This window comes from Heloderma suspectum, chromosome 5 (genome assembly GCF_057233095.1).
Source record: "Heloderma suspectum isolate Gila_16-S chromosome 5, 16-S_ref, whole genome shotgun sequence".
Taxonomy (NCBI): Eukaryota; Metazoa; Chordata; class Lepidosauria; order Squamata; family Helodermatidae; genus Heloderma; species Heloderma suspectum.
In genome coordinates, this window is record NC_139462.1 from 159,817,011 (window position 1) to 159,836,544 (window position 19,534).

At 43.5% G+C, this 19,534-nt stretch overlaps 1 protein-coding gene across 2 annotated transcripts in view; it reads left to right on the forward strand.

Annotated features, from left to right (window-relative positions):
- The window catches only part of SUSD5 (sushi domain containing 5), a 51,808-nt gene that overhangs the window by 7,870 nt on the left and 24,404 nt on the right, over positions 1-19,534 (forward strand). Inside the window, exons 1-2 of one of the 2 annotated variants that reach the window (XM_084858019.1) lie at positions 5,015-5,232; positions 16,722-16,899. In XM_084858019.1, the coding sequence (XP_084714145.1) occupies positions 5,139-5,232; positions 16,722-16,899 (272 nt within the window). In that variant the 5' untranslated portion in view covers positions 5,015-5,138. Of the gene's footprint in view, positions 1-5,014; positions 5,233-16,721; positions 16,900-19,534 lie in introns of those variants that run through there. The other variant, XM_084858020.1, reaches the window with a different exon arrangement.

Genomic DNA, 19,534 nt, shown 5'->3' on the forward strand with positions numbered 1-19,534 from the left:
AAGCTCCCTGCAGCTACCAGACTGTGCTGACTGCCAGACATTAAAAAAAAGGGTTGCCTGCACCCCTATGCTTTAAGTTCATAATTCAGATTCTATAAACAAAGGCACCTTTATTTCTCCCCCCGCCCACCCTCCTCTAACTGGCAGGGGAATGGGGGAAATGAAAGGGAATATTAGAAGCTTCAGCAGAGCTGCAAACAATTTCATATCGCGGTGTACAGTAGGTGTGCAATAAATTTGTGCAATAAATGTACATCATTGGGAGAGTTTTCTAAGGACACTAATCACCTGGCTTCCATATTCCTTAGGCTTGGGGTAAGCTGACTTCACTCTTAAGTGGTTATTTGCCCACACTCTTGAATCCTCGTAGACCACGGATGTGTTTTGAATTAATAAAGCAAGGGCGGATACTCAGGATCTCTTAAAAGTTAAGGCATAACTAGTCTATGTTAAAGAATCCTGAGTATGCATTCTTGCTTAGGCTGCAATCCTATAGGCACTTACTTGGGAATAAGTGTCATTCAAGTCAGTGGGATTTACTTCTGAGTAGACATTATGGGATTGTACTGATAGGAATGTAAGAACTGCCTTTCTTCATCAGCTCAAGGGTCACCCAGTCCAGCATTCTGTGCAAGGATCCCAGCAACTAGAAGGTCATTCCAGTAAGTCACTGCAATGCTACATGTAAATGTTTCACTCTCTTTGGCTACTACAGTTCCCTTTACATAAAATTTGCCATTCAGAAATATAAACCCAGTAACTTATCTCTGATGAGGTGGAACCAGACATTTGTGAACTTCCAGAGAGGAAAAATGGCACTAAAATTTTACCACTGACTTTGCAGTTCTCTATTGTAGTCTATCACAAGATGCTGCAGAAATAAGTTTGCAATCCTGCTTTGAGGGCAAATATTAAGTAAACCATAGTTTGCTGGGATGGACCAAACAGCAAACTGTGGTTTGCCGAGATTGCAGAAGCAAGTTAAGAAATTGTGGTGTGTGAGGTGGGGAGGGAGCATACAAGCCTGAGGCTCAAACCAGCTTGTGCACATAAAGTCAAACCGTGTTTTGGCATTACAATTGAACCAATACATTGCTTTTAATTGTCTGCATTTATGTTTTCTTGTGTATTTCTATAAACAGACATGATCCCTTTCAGCATATATATTGGGTGGGAGGAAGGAAACAAATTGTATAATTAATTTGTTTGTTTATTTAAAACACTTTAATACCACATTGCATCCAAGGCACTTTACAAAAACTAAAAATAAAACCCCAGATCCAACAATACTCCAAAAAAGAGCAGCAGATAAAAAGTACAGTTAAAATTCAGAGGGTTGGATCTTGACCTAGTAATATATAGAGTGGACCAGGGGAGATGAACCTATTTAAGCCTGAGAGCCAGATTCCATTCAAAAGAAGCTGTGAGGGGCTGCATTCCAATGATGGGCAGAGTCCAAGATAAAAGGGGCAAGGCCAAAATGCCAATAGTACCAGCATATTTGAGCTTAAAGCTCTTCTTGCCAGTAACTAAGACCTAGGAGAGGCATTTCAACCTTTCCCAGCACAAACGGTGGGAAACCGCCAAATGATCAGTGGTTGGGAGAAAAGCGGTGGGGCCCAGCAAACCCTCTCAGTAACCCCAGAGGAACAGATTTGGCACCCCAGGCCTGAACTGAAGTTTTGCATGCCTGGAATAGATCCACTGAAATAAATGGGGCTACTTTAAGTATGAATTGGGGTTTCTTCACATGGAACTTTTATGCTCACTCACAGAATTTTGCAGGCCCTTTAGATGACGTCATCAACCTCCAGGGCAGCTCCCACACTAAATGACCTTTATTCCATTTTTTAAATAGATCAGAGATCATGAGCTATCAAATTACCATGCTTGTGTTCCACTTAAATTCCCTCCATGATAAAGGAAAAGCTGCAAGAAGAGGAGCGAGATCAATGAAACATATGGAAGACTCAGATAAGGGGGGGGGGAAGGGAGTGGGAAAGGAAGCCCATGTAAAGGGAGTCCATTGTGATCCTGCATTTAAAACAGAAGGAGAAAGCCCTGATTTTAAATGCTGGATTTTAGGCTGGTATAGAGATGCTCTAAGTCTGGATTGAACCCAGAGACTTTAAAATATTAATGCTACATATTCAACTATTTTTGAAAGCTTAGAGTGTTTTAAGAGTTTAAAATTAAATATTAAATTCTTTAAATATGTTTTCAAATATCTGGCTGAATAAGATTTTTTTTTTTTTTTTTTTGCCTGACACTTAAAAGACAATAAAATTGGAGCCTATTCTCCCTGGAGAACTAGGCCACCACTGCTAAAAAAAAACCCCTCCTCTCCTATGTTGAAGCTTACCTCAACTCTAACAAATGTATGTATGTATGTATGTATGTATTTTATGATTAACTTTTATATGCTGCCTTGTTTGCTAAAAATCCGTCAAGGTGGTGCACAGCAATTTAAAGCAATACATCATTAAACAATAAAAAAGAGCATTAAAAACAATAAAACATTATAACAATACAGCTACATAATTTAAAAGACCAAATTAAAGAGATGTGTCTTGACAGCTGTTCTAAAGCCAAGAGAGCAGGGGCCAATCATAGTTCCACATTTCACCTTGGGAATGACACAGGAGAAAGCCATGTCCCCAACAATGAGCCTCTGCAGATAATGGCACCCTCAAGAGAACCTCTTTCATATCTTAATATCGAGGCAGGTCCCAAATGAGACAGATAGTCCCTTAGATAGCCAGATGCTAAGCAGTTTAGGGTTCTAAGGGTTAAAAACAACAGCTTGAATTGGTTTTGACCTTTAGAAAGCAATTGACAACCAGCGGAGGTCTTTCAGGGCAGCAGTAATATGGTCCCAATACTGTGCAGCCTAGCACAGTATTGTTAGCAGCCTAGCTGCTGCATTTTACACCAAATGTAGCTTTTGGATGCTCTTCAAGGGTAGCCCCATGCAGAGTGTATTGCAGTAGTCTAAATGTGATGTAATGAAGGCATGGATTACTGTTGCCAAGTCAGATCAACTCAGGAAAAGTCACAGCTGGCACATCAAGAGTAATTATACACTCTCCTTGCCACCTGGAGATCCAGGGACAGCACAGGATCAGGAACCACTCCCAAGCTATGAATCTGATTCTTCATGGGAAACACAACCCCTACCAGAATAGGTTGAATCCACATCCTCAAGCCAGGCTTTCTACTGACCAGTGACCAGCAATACCTCTATCTTTAGAGCATGGCATTGGCTAATGATGTTATGAGCAGGTTAGTATGGGAGGGGCCATGCCAAAGATAGGAGAGGTGGTGCTGAATGGACAGGGTCACAGCAGGGTGTGGTAGTACAAGACCAACAGTACTTGCAAGTTGTTGTTCCTACTGATGCCATCGCTATTATCAATATTCAATATTTTCAGAACGTCTTTCACCTTACCACCATCTCTTCTACCACCACATCCCGCCATATTTCCTACAATAATTGTTGATCCAAGCATACTGGATAAGGATTATCCAGCATCCTGGATAAATCCAAGGATGCTGAAAATAAGCATCTGCATATTCAGCAGTAGCCCTTTCTCTGAGTATCAAAAGAAACATCACTTCAATTGTCTGGGATTTGGAAGGGTAGACAGAAGGAAGTCCTCCATTTAGAGTCAGCTTTTGGTGGTTATTCATCATTGATTCTCTGATTTTCTAGAACTCTCACACATTCCTTGCCAAACTCACATTTCTTTGACAAAAGAAAAAAAACTGTCATGAAAGTCAGGGGAAAATTGCATGAAAGGAGAAGAATATGAAAGACATCATTTCTGAGATCTGTTCAGTTCCAACAGAAACAGCAAATTATTTTGTGTGTTTTAACCGAAAGGGTTCTGGCAGCAATAACGATAGGTTTCCTTTTCATCTTTGGGGTTTCCCTACTTTTCCATCTGGGCAAATGGTACAGACAGTGCAGGAAAAGTATCACAGTTTGAAGATCCAGAAAAGACGCTAACAAAAACAATACCTCCCCCCACATACACACATGGGGATGGACCCAGAATATTTGGGGGATCTCCCCACACCACAGCTCATCCCAGTCAGCAGGGATCTCCCCTGTAGCATTTTCAGGGGCTGGAAATGCTGCTGTGGTAAGGACGGGGTGGAGAAGCCTATCTCCATCAGCGGAGTGACCCAGTGTACATCTGGATCCAACCCACAGTTTGGACTTTTGCCTAATTTGTCCTCCCACCTCTGTTGGTGAGGTTGTAGATAGGTGGTGTTCACATAAAGATTGTCAGCATTATATGCACCTATATAATGGAGTGCATAGCTCACTTCTGTTCCATTCACACATGCTTGATGTACAGGAGTCCAATCCCCCGTTTTCTCCCCATACGGGCATGCAAAGGGTCAGTTCACTCATGGAAGAAGCTGGCTTTTGTCCGTCTGCACTCATGTATGCTGGCATACAGCCACATGGGGAAATCTTAGAAGAGGATTTGTGTGTGTAATACAGAGACAGCCACAGTAATTGCTGTGATACTGGCTGTATTTTTCCCAGCTGCTGCCACCATGGAAATGTCCATGGCTGTCTTCCTATCACCCTCCCCCGTTTCATCATCATGTTTCAACTCACACGTGTGAACAGAACTGCTCAGGGGCTGCTCAGCTTGTGCTGGAAATGTTCTGTCGAAAGCTGTGGGATTTGTTTCTGAGTAAACATGGATTTCTCCAGTGGGTTGCCTTGTCATTCCCTCTCTCCCTCCCCTTCCCCGTATATATGTATTTTAAAAACAACAACAACTCCAAACCCTTCTGCTCTCAAGTCTTTACTGACAGAGCAATGTGACTTTTCACACGGGTTCTCCATGTGCACAATTGAGCTGGATAAAACCTCTCTCCAAAGCCAGCAGGCTGGACAGTTTTCCCCCTCCCCTTCTTCCCAAGGGCAGTCCTGGGAAGATTGCCTCCCTCTCTCTTTCCATTACTCCTTTCTCTGCCTCTATCCTCCATCCCCATCGGTGAATGTCCAAGGCACGGGATCTTGCTGCTTGAATTCCTCAGCATCCCCCCCCTCCGCCCTCCCCGCTCCTTCCAGCAGCTCAGAGGAAGCTCTTCTAGGCAACCTCAAGCTCAGTGCCATGGCTCCAGTTTCTAACAAGTCACCCGTCACCTTCGCCCAGTGTGTGGGATCTGCCGTCTTCCTCCTCCAGATTGCTTTTGTCAAAGCTGACGGTGAGTTCTGGCTCAGCCTTTAGCTGTTGCTCCTGGACTAGAATCACCAGAACTTCAAATTTAATGTATCACTGGGGGGGGGGGGGGAGTTGAAAGAAAAAAGGTGTGCGTGGCTATCTGGGGTTTTAAAAGGAGTCAGAAAATTTCGCATCCCCTGGAGGGATCAGATGTGAAAGAAAAAGTCTAAACAAGGCTTAAGGTTATTTTACTGATAGTGCAGGAAAAAGAATTTAAAAATACTTTGTGGGGAAATCAACTAAAATCCACAAACTTATAGTGTAAATCTGCAGCACGATTAGTGCAAATGCCAGCATTACCCCCAAATACAATTCTGCCTACAGTTTTGCCACTTGGATTTCTCTGCTCATTGATTTAAAAGCAGCCGGCTATTATTTTTATGTAATTTTGTTTCTTTTAATTTTTTTATAATGGAGGTGGGAAAACCAATCAGTTTGTAATACTTTCTTGGAACAGGAAAAGAAGTCTGCCTATATCGAATACCCAATGTGCAAATGTGTAAGGCTTTAATAAAGCCCAAATATTAACTACATGTTCTAGCTAACTTCTATCTGGGTTTCCCCTGCAGCTCGAGAGCATGTAACAGGCTTCCAAAGCTGGTACTCAGCCTAGAGGCAGCAATAGATACCTTACTCCTGAACCATATGCCCATGTGTTGCTGAACTGAATGTCAGTTTCACCTTCTTGTCTTTGCTAAGATTTGAATATAAGACTGGAGGGAAGAAAAAGTCACGCACTGTGATTGTATGTAAGCCTTTCTGGTGGACTGGCCTATTTCCCATTGACAATACCTACCCCCGGCTCTTTTAACGGTCTAAGCATAACATATTTTCTTTGAATTCAAACTGCCTAACGGATCTATTTCCTGAAGGCTGTGTGGTGTGAAGGGAGGGGAAGGAAAGCGAAGTGGTTCACAGGGATGGAGCTGGCTTAGTTGGTCAAGCACTTCACTGGGAAGATGATTGAATTTCATGTTTGCATATGCTGTTGCCCTCAAAAGTAAATGGATGTTATTTTTCTCAATTTTTCTTTTAAATTTGTTCTATTTCACACAAGTTTCAGAATCAGTGTCTAAGGGCACAATCCTACGCATCTTTAGACAGAAAAAGCCCTACAACTCCCAGCATCCCTCAGCCAGCATGGCTGTTGGGGCATGCTGGGAGATGGAGGACTTTTTCCTGTCTAAACTTGCATAAGATTGCGCCCAGAATCGATGTCCTATTCATGTTTGGGAATCTCATTGTCCTGCTCAGAATTTACTGCAGTGTCTGAACTTTGGACCCCAAAGTCACCATGGCATTTTCCAATCTCAACATTCTTTTTATTTTTAATCATTTCTTTTTTTAAAAAAAAAAGTTATCTAGTTGTTCAGAGGACATGGTGATGGCAATATTGGTCCTAACAGACATAGTTTGATTAATATCAAAAACTATGAAAGCTTCCATGTTTTATAGAACTCTTTATCAGGCAGAATGCAGAAACTGGTATGTTTCCCCCAATGGAACAAATAGCAATTCAACCACTGTAGTGCTGTGGTCCCAATCCAGTTCAGCTGTGCTGCAACCCTGGCTGTTTTGAAGAAAAATGGGAAGAATCTGGAGTTCCATGAGCAAGATCTCCCATAGTTTAAAAAAGCAGCTCTAAGGATGCTCAATTCATATTGAGCTAATTGCATTGGAGAGGAGGGTTACCCTTCCTGCCTGTACCATTTTCCTGGTTAAATTGTCCCCTAAAGCATTTGTCCAATAGGGCAAATATCAGGTTTGGGAGGGTAATTTTAACTGGGGAAATAGCATGGGAGGCAAGAAAATTAACACCTCTTCTCTTAATTCTATGGTCCCAATATGAACTAGGGCTCCGCAAAGCTGCTGTTAATTTTTTTAAAAGCGGGGGGGGGGGGGGAGCATCTGATTTTCAGTCTCATTCCACATCACATCCAGTTTTCAATGATTTTTCACATCACATCCTGTTTAGATTGTTATTTGTCTGAGTCTTTCTAATGGTTTACAGTGCAACCCTATAGTAAGCCTGAGCTCAATGTGATTTACTCCCACGTAAGTGTGTACAGGATTTATTTATTTATTTATTTATTTCTATACCGCCCAATAGCCGAAGCTCTCTGGGCGGTTCACAAAAATTAAGGATTGCCTCCTTAGTGATTTGAATTTCTGATGCTTAACAAAACAAGCATTCTAAATGCTATGCTACAATCCCAATATACTTGCACGGAAAGTTCCCTTGAAATCAGTGGGACTTCTAAGTATATATCTTTAGAAAGAAGGAGCCAGTTGCAAAGGAGTAAATTGAATTAAGGAAACAATCCTATGGCCCCTAAGCATTGTCTGAGAGGGCATAGGATACTGGGGATTTCCCCCTCTGAGGTCAGAAACAGTGCTCCACCCTCGGAAGGGGGAGTTGGAGATCCGACCCTCCTCCCCGACCCCTTGGAGTTTGCATGGAAAGAACTGTGCTGGCTGCCCTCTGAGGTCAGAAAAGCGACTGGGGGAGGAGCGTTTTAGTGGGCAGGGAGGGGAGGAGACCAGAGGGACCAGGATACGAGATATCCTGAGACCACTCCAGCCTCCTTCCCTCCTCTTCTGAAGTACCGTCACTTAGACAGGCAAAAAAGCCCATCTAGCAAAAAATACAGGGCAGGAGGACAGGGAGGAGAAGATCACTTCTGCCACTCCTCCTAGCCTGCACTGGATAATTGGAAGCCTCCGAGTTCGGGGGCTTCCAATCATCGAGCGCGCAATTGATAGGATTACACCCTAAATCAGTAAGGGCACAATCCTAAGCAAGTTTAGACAGAAATAAGTCCTACAACTCCCAGCATGCCCCAACCAGCATGAGTGGCTGGGGCATGCTGGGAGTTGTAGGACTTTTTTCTTTCTAAACATGCATAGGATTGTGCCCTAAGTAGTTCCATTGCTTCCAGGGGGACTTACTTGCATATAAGTATGCTTAGGATTACAGCCTTTGATTGCAATCCTAATCACATTTATTAGGGAGTAATTTCCAATGTACTCAGTGAAACATACTTCTGAATAAACACACTTAGGGTTGTGTTGCATGGCTGTCCCCTAATAGAGGCATACGCTCTAAATAAATGTCAAAATCCAGTTAAATATATATCACTGTTAGGATGCAGCTCTATTTAACATGCCAATAATGTGAAGTGTTTGCTTAAGAAAAGGAGATAACCTTTTTAGATTGATAAAACATTTAGTTTTAACATGTCCTTTTCTGATGAAGCCACAGCAGAGAGTCCTCTGTTACAGATGATTTCTGTAAAGGTATATGTAAGAACTTGAGCACCTCCCCTAAACTAAAATATACTTCTAAGGCTTACTTTTTAGCATTGGCCTATGGGTTTTATAAGTATAATGTGAGTTTGCTAATGGAATCTGGACAAGAGGTCAGACAGATTGGTTCTCTAAAGATCTGGGTCTCCATCCATTTATCACGCTTTTAATGTTTATTGTAAGCATTAATTGAGTCACTAGAGGTTTCTACAGAGTAATTCAGTGATGGTGATGCAGGAATAAATGTGAAATCAGATTGTAAGACCGTAAATTCTGTTCTCTTAGGACATTTATAGTAAAATTCCAGATTTTTTCTGTGAATGGGGTTTATAGTATTATCTTTGTGCAGGGGATTTGCCTGTACCCAGTGCAATAAACACAAGTACTAAGTCTTTAAAAATGATTCCCGTTACATTGTGATGATAAGAGCTGTCCCCAGTAATATTATAAATGACATATAATTCTGCTGGTGCCTAGGCTGAGGCATCTGGATGCTGTGTTTAAAGTTGCTTGGGGCCCTGTCCTTGCCTCTTAATTGTATGCTGAACATGTAACATATTGGTCTGGCTCCATGCACAGTGTGGATTCTGTGAGTAGGGTGAGGGTGCTAGTACAGCCTTGTATTTCAGCACTAGCCTCGTTGCAGCAGGCAGCAAGAAATTCTACGCAAGCGAGTAAGCAGATTGGCGGAATGGAGCACTCTGACCCTCCTGTGTACCCAGCATAGAAACTGAGGTGGCTGCCAGAAGAGGGGAGCCCCCTCCTCTGCAACCAACAGAAATATAGCAGGTGGCTGCGGCTGGGATGGAGCTCTTTGTCCCTCCTCTGCCAGCCCCAAGCGAGCTAGTTGTTGTTGTTGTTTTGCAGGCTAGTAACTTTTGTGGGCTTATTTACAAGGCTGTGCTAGCAGTACTGCATCCCCAGCTCTGGATTCTATTTGTATACACAGAGGTCTCTCTCCACATGTGCTTTTTGTGTGCGGGGCCATGGGATTCATTGTACCTAATGTGTATTTGTATATTTCATTGCACAAATGGGAGCTAGTGCAGGAGTGTCTAATCCTAAACATGCTTAAGGCGCAATCCTATGCAGGTTTAAACAGAAAAAAGTCCTACAACTCCCAGCATTCCCCAGCCAGCATGGTGGGCTAGGGAACGCTGTGAGCTGTAGAACTTTATTTCTATCTAAATATACATAGGATTGCACCCTTAACTAGAAAGTCCAATTGAACTTGGAAGGACTTGCATCTGAGTAAACACGCTAAGGGTTGTGCTGTGTTCTTTGAATTATATACTGAGTCAGACCATTGTTCCATCTAGCCTAGTACTGCTGACACTGACTGGCAGCAGCTCTCCAGGGTTTCTGGCAGGATTTTTTTCTAGCCCTACTTGGAGATGCCAGAGATTGACCATGCAAAGCAGTGGATCTACCCTAAGCTACAGCCCCTACCCCTGTGTCTTGCTCTTATTCCAGGAGATGATTGCCCATGAAATGTGTCACTGTACCTTTTAAAAATCCTGTAGAAGAACTACAAGTGAAGGGATTTTACAGGTCATGAAGACGCAGATCCTCAATCAAATATTGTGACCTCCACAAGTGGATCATTATTTGAGGGCTGTAAGTCTAATCGTACAGTCTAATCCTATGAATGTTTACTCCGAAGTAAACCCCACTCTGCTCAGAGGAGCTTTCCCCCAAGTAAGTGTGTAGCACTGCCTTGTTGTGGCAAAGGGGCTTGCGTAACTCAGTGAAGCCATAAGCTATGCCGTGCAGGGCCACCCAAGACGGACAGGTCATGGCGGAGAGTTCTGACAAAATGTGGTCCACTGGAGAAGGAAATGGCAACCCACTCCAGTATCCTTGCCAAGAAAACCCCATGGAACGTATCACAAGGCTAAAAGAGATGACGCCGGAAGATGAGCCACTCAGGTCGGAAGGTGTCCAATATGCTACTGGGGAAGAGCAGAGGGTATTTCCAAGTAGCACCAGAAAGAGTGAAGCGGCTGGGCCAAAGCCGAAAGGACACTCAGCTGTGGATGTGTCTGGTGGTGAAAAGAAAATCCGATGCTGTAAAGAACAATATTGTTTAGGAACCTGGAATGTCAGATCAATGAATCAAGGTAAGCTGGAGGTGGTCAAACATGAGATGGCAAGATTGAACATCGACATCTTGGGAATCAGCGAACTAAAATGGACAGGCGTGGGCGAATTTAATTCAGGTGACCATCATATCTACTATTGTGGGCAAGAATCCCTTAGAAGAAATGGAGTAGCACTCATAGTCAACAAAAGGGTGGGAAAAGCAGTACTGGGGTACAATCTTAAAAATGATAGAATGATCTCAGTACCAATCCAAGGCAAACCATTCAACATCACAGTAATTCAAGTCTATGCCCCAACCACTGAGGCCGAAGAAGCTGAGGTTGATCGGTTCTATGAAGACCTACAACACCTTCTAGAACTAACACCCAAAAAAGATGTCCTCTTCATCATAGGGGATTGGAATGCTAAAGTAGGAAGTCAAGAAATCACCGGGATAACAGGCAGGCATGGCCTTGGTGTACAAAATGAAGCAGGACAAAAGCTAATAGAGTTTTGCCAAGAGAACATGCTGAGCATAGCAAACACTCTTTTCCAACAGCACAAGAGGCGACTCTACACATGGACTTCACCAGATGGTCAATATCGAAATTAGATTGATTATGTCCTTTGCAGCCAAAGATGGAGAAGCTCCATACAGTCAGTAAAAACAAGACCTGGAGCTGACTGTGGCTCAGATCATGAGCTGCTTCTTGCAAAATTTCGGCTTAAATTGAAGAATGTCGGGAAAACCACTAAACCGTTCAGGTATGACCTAAATCATATCCCTGATGAATATACAGTGGAGGTGAGGAATAGATTTCAGGGATTAGACCTGATAGACAGAGTGCCTGAGGAACTATGGACGGAGGTCCGTAACGTTGTTCAGGAGGCAGCAACTAAATCCATCCCAAAGAAAAAGAAATGCAAGAAAGCAAAGTGGCTGTCTGATGAGGCTTTACAAGTAGCTCACGAAAGAAGGGAAGCGAAAAGCAAGGGAGAAAGGGGAAGATATACCCAACTGAATGCAGAGTTCCAGAGAATAGCAAGGAGAGACAAGAAGGCCTTCTTAAATGAACAATGCAAAGAAATCGAGGAAAACAACAGAAAGGGAAAGACTAGAGATCTCTTCAAGAAAATTAGAGATCTCAAGGGAACGTTTTGTGCAAAGACGGGCATGATAAAGGACAAAGAAGGCAGGGACCTAACAGAAGCAGATGAGATTAAGAAGAGGTGGCAAGAATACACAGAAGAACTATACAGGAAAGATCTGAATGTCCCCGATAGCCATGATAGTGCGGTCACTGAACTTGAGCCGGACATCCTAGAGAGTGAAGTCAAGTGGGCCTTAGGAAGCATTAGTAACAACAAAGCTAGCGGAGATGACAGTATTCCAGCTGAGCTATTTAAAATCCTAAAAGATGATGCTGTTAAAGTGCTGCATTCAATATGCCAACAAATCTGGAACACTCAACAGTGGCCACAAGACTGGAAAGGTCAGTTTACATTCCAATTCCAAAGAAGGGCAACGCCAAAGAGTGTTCAAACTACCGCACCATTGCGCTCATTTCACATGCCAGCAAGGTGATGCTCAAAATCCTACAAGCTAGGCTTCAGCAGTATGCGAACCGAGAACTACCGGAAGTACAAGCCGGGTTTAGAAGAGGCAGAGGAACTAGAGATCAAATCGCCAACATTTGCTGCATCATGGAGAAAGCAAGAGAATTCCAGAAAAACGTCTATTTCTGCTTCATTGACTACGCTAAAGCCTTTGATAGTGTGGATCACAACAAACTGTGGCAAATTCTGAAAGTGATGGGAGTACCAGACCACCTTACCTGTCTCCTGAGAAACCTGTACGAGGGTCAAGAAGCAACAGTAAGAACCAGACATGGAACAACCGATTGGTTCAAAATTGGGAAAGGAGTACGACAAGGCTGCATATTGTCACCCTGCTTATTTAACTTATATGCAGAGTACATCATGAGAAATGCCGGGTTGGATGAATCAGAGGTCGGAATTAAGATTGCTGGGAGAATTATCAACAACCTCCAATATGCAGACGATACCACCCTAATGGCAGAAAGCGAAGAGGATCTCAAGAGCCTCTTGTTGAGGGTGAAAGAGGAGAGTGCAAAAGCTGGTTTGAAACTCAACATTAAAAAAACGAAGATCATGGCATCTGGCCCCATCACTTCCTGGCATATAGAAGGGGAAGAAATGGAAGCAGTGACAGATTTTACTTTCTTGGGCTCCAAGATCACCGCAGACGGTGACAGTAGCCCTGAAATTAAAAGACGCTTGCTCCTTGGGAGGAAAGCTATGGCCAACCTAGACAGCATAGTAAGAAGCAGAGACATCACCTTGCCGACAAAGGTCCGTCTAATCAAAGCTATGGTTTTCCCAGTAGTAATGTATGGCTGTGAGAGCTGGACTATAAGGAAGGCTGAGCGCCGAAGAATTGATGCTTTCGAACTGTGGTGCTGGAGAAGACTCTTACGAGTCCCCTGGACTGCAAGGAGGTCCAATCAGTCCATCCTAAAGGAAATCAACCCTGAGTGCTCATTGGAAGGACAGATAATGAAGCTGAAGCTCCAATATTTTGGCCACCTAATGCGAAGAGAAAACTCCCTGGAAAAGACCCTGATGCTGGGAAAGACTGAAGGCAAAAGGAGAAGGGGACGGCAGAGGATGAGATGGCTAGATAGCATCACCGATGCAATGAATATGAACTTGAGCACGCTCCGGGAGAGAGCGCAGGACAGGAAGGCCTGGCGTGCTATGGTCCATGGGGTCACGAAGAGTCGGACACGACTGAACGACTGAACAACAACAACATTGCAACCTAGAAGAGCTACATTTTATTTTATCCTGTTCTGTTTTAAGGTCAGCGTACAGCCAAAGTTACATAGACTGCAGTCCTATGCACACTTACTTGAGAATAAGCTCCACTGCAAACATAGGGACATACTTCAGAGTAGACATGTAGACATATATAGGATTGTGCTATAAATCTCACTGATTTCAAAGGAAAGACATTGAATACAAGCTTAACTCCCTAATTTAAATCAATGGGATCTACAAGTGCTTAACTTGGACTGGATTATGCACATACCCACAATTATAAAGAGTTACACAGTTCAGTTAGAAAAGGAGCTGCAGAATAATTCTGAATAATTCAGATATGTGTTTACAGTTTTCTATACTATGTTCGTCTGTATTATGTTATGACAAACAAGAAATCTATAAGAAGTCTATATTCTCTTTTCTGAGTAAAAAAACAGAACTGAAAACTAATCAAACTAATGTTGTTGTTGTTGTTGTTGTTTTGGAATAGACCTCTGGGCACAGTGAAATTCAGAGTATAATGGATATAACATTCCCTCATAAAAAGCTTTTACCCATGTCAAAGGGCTGCTTTTATTGTAGAGAGAGACTGCAGGTTAAACAAAACTGAAATTCTGGAAATACCTCCCAAAAGGAGCTTCTTCCCCATTTCTACCACTTCCTACCTTTCAAGAACTGTTGTTGTTCAGTCGTTCAGTCGTGTCTGACTCTTCGTGACCCCATGGACTATAGCACGCCAGGCCTTCCTGTCCTGCGCTCTCTCCCGGAGCATGCTCAAGTCCATATTCATTGCATCAGTGATGCTATCTAGCCATCTCATCCTCTGCCGTCCCCTTCTCCTTTTGCCTTCAGTCTTTCCCAGCATCAGGGTCTTTTCCAGAGAGTTTTCTCTTCGCATTAGGTGGCCAAAATATTTCAGCTTCAGGTTCAGTATCTGTCCTTCCAATGAGCACTGAGTGAACATTAAAAGTTGTCTACGGTAGATATGTCTGGATAAGTAAGGTTGAGCTGTACTTCTGTTGATATTAATGAAAGACATTTGTGGCCTCCATATTTCAGTAAAGGGGCTGGAGCAACTCCCCTATGAGGTAAGGTTACAACAGCTGGGATTGTTTAGCTTAGAAAAAAATGTGAGTAAGGGAGACATGATAGAGGTGTACAAAATTATGTGTGGCATGGAGAATGTGGATTGGGAGACATTTTTCTCCCTTTCTCATAATACCAGAACCTGGGGTCATCCCATGAAGCCGATTGGTGGGAGAGTTAGGACAGGTAAAAGGAAGTACTTCTTCACACAGCACATAGTCAAACTATGGAATTCGCTACCACAAGATGGCCACAAGTAATGGCCACCACTTTGGATGTCTTTAAAAGGGGATTCATGCAGGATAAGACTATCAGTGGCTACTAGTCCTGATGGCTATATGATACCTCCAGTATCAGAGGCAGTATGCCTATGTACATCAGGTGCTGGGGAATATGGGTGGGAGGGTGCTGTTGCACTCATGTCCTGCTTGTGCATTTCCTGTGGGCAGCTGGTTGGCCACTGTATGAAGAGAATGCTAGACTAGATGAATCTTTGGTCTGATCCAGCATGGCTCTTATTACATCTTTAAGAACTTCTGAAGGACCGCGTAGCCCCATATGAAAATTCCAAGATACTGAGATTTTCATAAGATGCCCTTTTCTGGGTACCCCCAATATCAGAGGTGAGGTGGATAGCAACTGGGAAGGGGGCTTACTCATTGGCAGTGTCCTGTTAATAGAATGCTCTCCGCAGGGAGATTTAACTCATGCCTTCCTTAACAAGTTTAAGGGGTCAGCTTAAGTATTTTTTATTTACCTGAGCCTTTTAGGGAGCAATCCTATGGCTGCTAGTCAGCGGCTAGACTGCCATAGGATATGTGGGTTTCCGGGAACTGACCTCAGAGCCTGCGCTCCAAGGTCAGTTCCCTGAGAACCGACCTTCCCCCCTTCTGTGCTGCCTCTCAGGCAGCACAGAACAGCTCTGTGCTTGGAAGAGGAGTGCGGAGCGGCCAAAATGGGGCATTCCAGGGGGTGTTCCAGGTAGGGGAGGGTGGAAATGCCTGTATGATACATCCTATGTGTTGTCCGACAGCCTCCTGCACCGCTCTGCCTTCCCATAGCTAGACAAATGCAGGGCAGGAGAAGCACAGAGGGAATGATCCTGCCCTGCATTGGATAGGCGGTCAGCTCCAAGTTTGGAGGCGGCCACCTATCCCCATAGTATTGTGCCCTTAAAGTTTCTAGTTTTTAGCTTTTTTAGTGCATGGTGAACCTATTTTTATCCCTATTATCCCTAAAAACCTATTTTTATCCCATTGATAATCTTTAAAAGATTGTTCTTTTGGTTTGTCTAGTACTTTATTGATTATACTCTTCCTTTTTTCTGATTACTGCTACTTGGGTTTTATTGTTGTTATGTTGTTTGTTGCTGTGGTGGTGGTATGAGTATGTATGTATTTCATTGATATTGTTGTTAGCCACTTTGAGGATCTGGGAAACTGAAAAGCAAGGTACACATTTAAAAAATGAGTGAATGAATGAATGCACTCACTGCAAAACAAAATGTCACTTCATATATTATATTTTGAGCATATATCATCTAATGCGTTTAAGTGTTCATGTAAAGATATAAATTGTAAAAGCAAAAATCACATTTCTCTGTAAAGTGCTAGTTTCCTTTCTTTTACAAAATGCAACAAAGCTTCAGCATATGCTCACTCATTTTTAATCTCATAGTTCAAAACCATTTTTTACATCTGCCATATGTGTGTATGTGCATGCTTGTTCATGTGTGTACTGACACAAACACACACACGCACACACACAGACTGCCTTAACAAATTTGTTAGGCCACAATCCTATGCATGTTTAGTATGGCTGGCTGGGGCATGCTGGGAGTTGTTGGAGTTTTTTTCTGTCTAAACATGCATAGGATTGCGCCCTTAATGTTTTAAGATGCCACAGACTGCAGTAGACACGCTACCCCATCTTGTGCCCCTTTACTTAAAGTAACTGACATGGAGTTCAATGGGACTTACTCTGTAGCATGTGTGCATAGGATTGCAACATCATACAACAATTCCTCTAAAACAGTAGACAAAGATATTAAACTAACTGTAGAGAGTCTTTTGGAAACAGGATCAGGACTCAGAACCATAGAAGGGTATTAACAGTGCATTTTATACACTGTGTTGGGTCTCTCTTGCTTTGTAGGGAAGTTGTTTGCCCTTGGACCCAGGACTGGCTCCCAGAATCTGGACTTAGCAATGGCTCGGCAGTCATGCGCTGCAGAAGGAGCTCGTTTAGCCAGGGCAGAAGAACTGAGGAGAGCCATAAGAGATTGCTCCTTTGTCATGTGCACCAGAGGCTGGCTGGCTGATGGCTCAATTGGGTAAGGAGAAAGGAAACAATGAAAAATCCCCTCTAATAAACCCAAATGACTCTTCTCGAAACCGCATGATCTAGGTGGCACTGTCTAATATTATGGCTGAGAAGCTCTGGCTATTTAAGAGAGAGAGAGAGCGCGCACACAATTTACAGTGGAAGCATGGGCAGCACCTGCTGGGACTTAAACCAGTGCTGCCACCTTGGTTCTTGGTTGATGCAAGGCTTGGCTTGTTTGAAGGCGGCATGAATGGGCTCTGCTCATGTTAGAAAGGTAATATACTAGGATAACATGTTATGAACTCATGTTATGAGCCAGTTATGAACTGAGATCCCCAATAAAGCAACATGCTGTTAATTTACAGAAAATCAGTTGTTTTGATCCAACTTTTATCATGATGTTAATGCATCTCTGACTAGTACCATGCAGTTGCAAAATCCTTACTTTCAACTTTTATTTATGTATATTGGCATAGGAAGCACCAGACTGGGGGGTGGGGGAGTGTTTCCAGACCTCCCTCCCAGTATATTTTCTTTCTTTCAGAATGTAGCAGAATGCGGTTGCTTCTTTTGTTCCTCCCCCTCAATTTCTTTTTTACTGGTGCCATCATTGCTTGGTTACATTTTAAAGTACAGCTCTTAGGACTTGAGGCCTGGGCACAGAACAAAAAGGCAGGGGAGCCAAATGTCAAAGCTCATTTCAGAGCCTTCCAAGTCCTACTAGGTCAGGGATGTTGAACCTCTTTCAGCCCAAGGGCTGAATTCCATTGGGGGAAGTTCTCAGGGTCTGCATTCCAGTGTTGGGCTGGGCTGTAGGCAAATGGGGTGGGGCCCAAACTCCCCCAAATACCAGCCTATTTTAATTTAAAGCTCTTACTGCCAGAAATTAAGCTTTAGGAGAGTAGTTACAACCTTTTAGAATGGGAAAAACTGCACAAAAACAGGGAAATCCACAATGAACCCTGGCTGAGAGGAAGGAGACAGGGCCAGGAAGGGGGCAGGGCCATGTGGAGAACCCTAAAGAGCCAGATTAGGACTCTGGGTGAACCAGATTTGGCCCACAGGCTAGAACTTTGACACCCCTGCAGTAGGTAGTGTCATGGCCGAATTTGATGTGACAGGGCAGCTGCATGTATGTTATCCATATGTCTGCGCTGTTGATATATAGAGTGTGAGGGGAACTGTTCTTTACATGAAAAGGAGTGCACAGGGGATGAGAGTGAAACCCACTTACCTTGTTGCACTCTGGCTGGATCGACACTTACTGCCTTTTTTTTCTTCCAATGAGGTTTCACTGCCCGCCTTTCACACTACGCAGTACCCGCCTCGAATTAGAACTGGAATTTCCCACTTCCGTGCTCCCGCTTTCAATATCCTAATATCCCAGTATTTCCCCTTAATGTGGTCTGATTTTCCACCTTCGCTACTGTATCCAGTCGTAGTCCCCTCCCCCGCCTGTCCATATACGGCGGTGTTTGTATTTCCCTCCTGTCCAATCACAGCTCTCAACGGCCCATGTCTTCTTCCAGCTACTGATCACATAGCTTCCTCAGCAGCCCCAGTTTCTTCAGCAACAAGCAAAAGGCTGGATGTGTGCACACTTGTCTGATCTCGGAAGCTAAGCGGGGTCAGCCTCGGTCAGTAGTTGGATGGGCAACCGCCTGGGAATCAGGCTTCCTGCACTGAGCAGGGGGTTGTTCTATCCTTTCAAATGAGATTAAGTTTTACCCCCTCCTATCCCCTGTTCCGGATGGGTTTTTTTTAAATTCAGGTGTTATCCTCGCAGAATCGGGGCTTCTCCGCCATGTTTTTTTTTCTAATTCAGGCATGATCTTCAAAGATTCAAAGATTCAAAGTTGTGAAGCTTCACAACTTTGAATCTTTGAAGATCATGCCTGAATTAGAAAAAAAAAATGGTGGTGAAGCCCGGATTCTGAGAGGATAACACCTGAATTTTAAAAAAAACCATCCGGAGCGGGAGATAGGAGGGGGTAAAACTTAGTCTCATTTGAAGGGATAGAACAACCCCCTGCTCAATGCAGGAAGCCTGATTCCCAGGCGGTCGCCCATCCAACTACTGACCGGGACCGACCCTGCTTAGCATCCGAGATCAGACAAGCACGCGCAGAAAAACAGCACAGCGCTCCAGTGTAAACCGAGCTCGCACATTCAACGAAGCACTGCAATGGGGAAAATGGGTGAGCGTGAATAATCACATTTTAATGCAAGAGCATTTAACCCGACGGGACACCGAATTCATTGCAATGGCGGGCGCAATGGAGATTGGCCCTCTGTGGTTTTAAGAACCTTTTGACCAGCTTGACTTCAGTTGGAGGAAATTAATGCAATGGAGTACAGTAAAGTAAGGTGTGGGAAGAGGCAAATTTTGCCCTCTTCTTTCGTATGCTCTTTTTCATGGAGAAAATCTATCCCCACCTCACCCCAGCTCCCTCTATATGAATGAGGCAGACACACAGATGGGTGCCCCATCATGTCTAATTTGGTCCTCAGTCAGTCCTACACCATAAATACATAAGCAACAGTTCTCTCATGTTTGAACTACTCTGATGTGCCATTATTAGCATGGTCAAGAGCATGAGCAGGAACCCCTGCCCGCAAGTATCTACGAAGTTGCATGGATA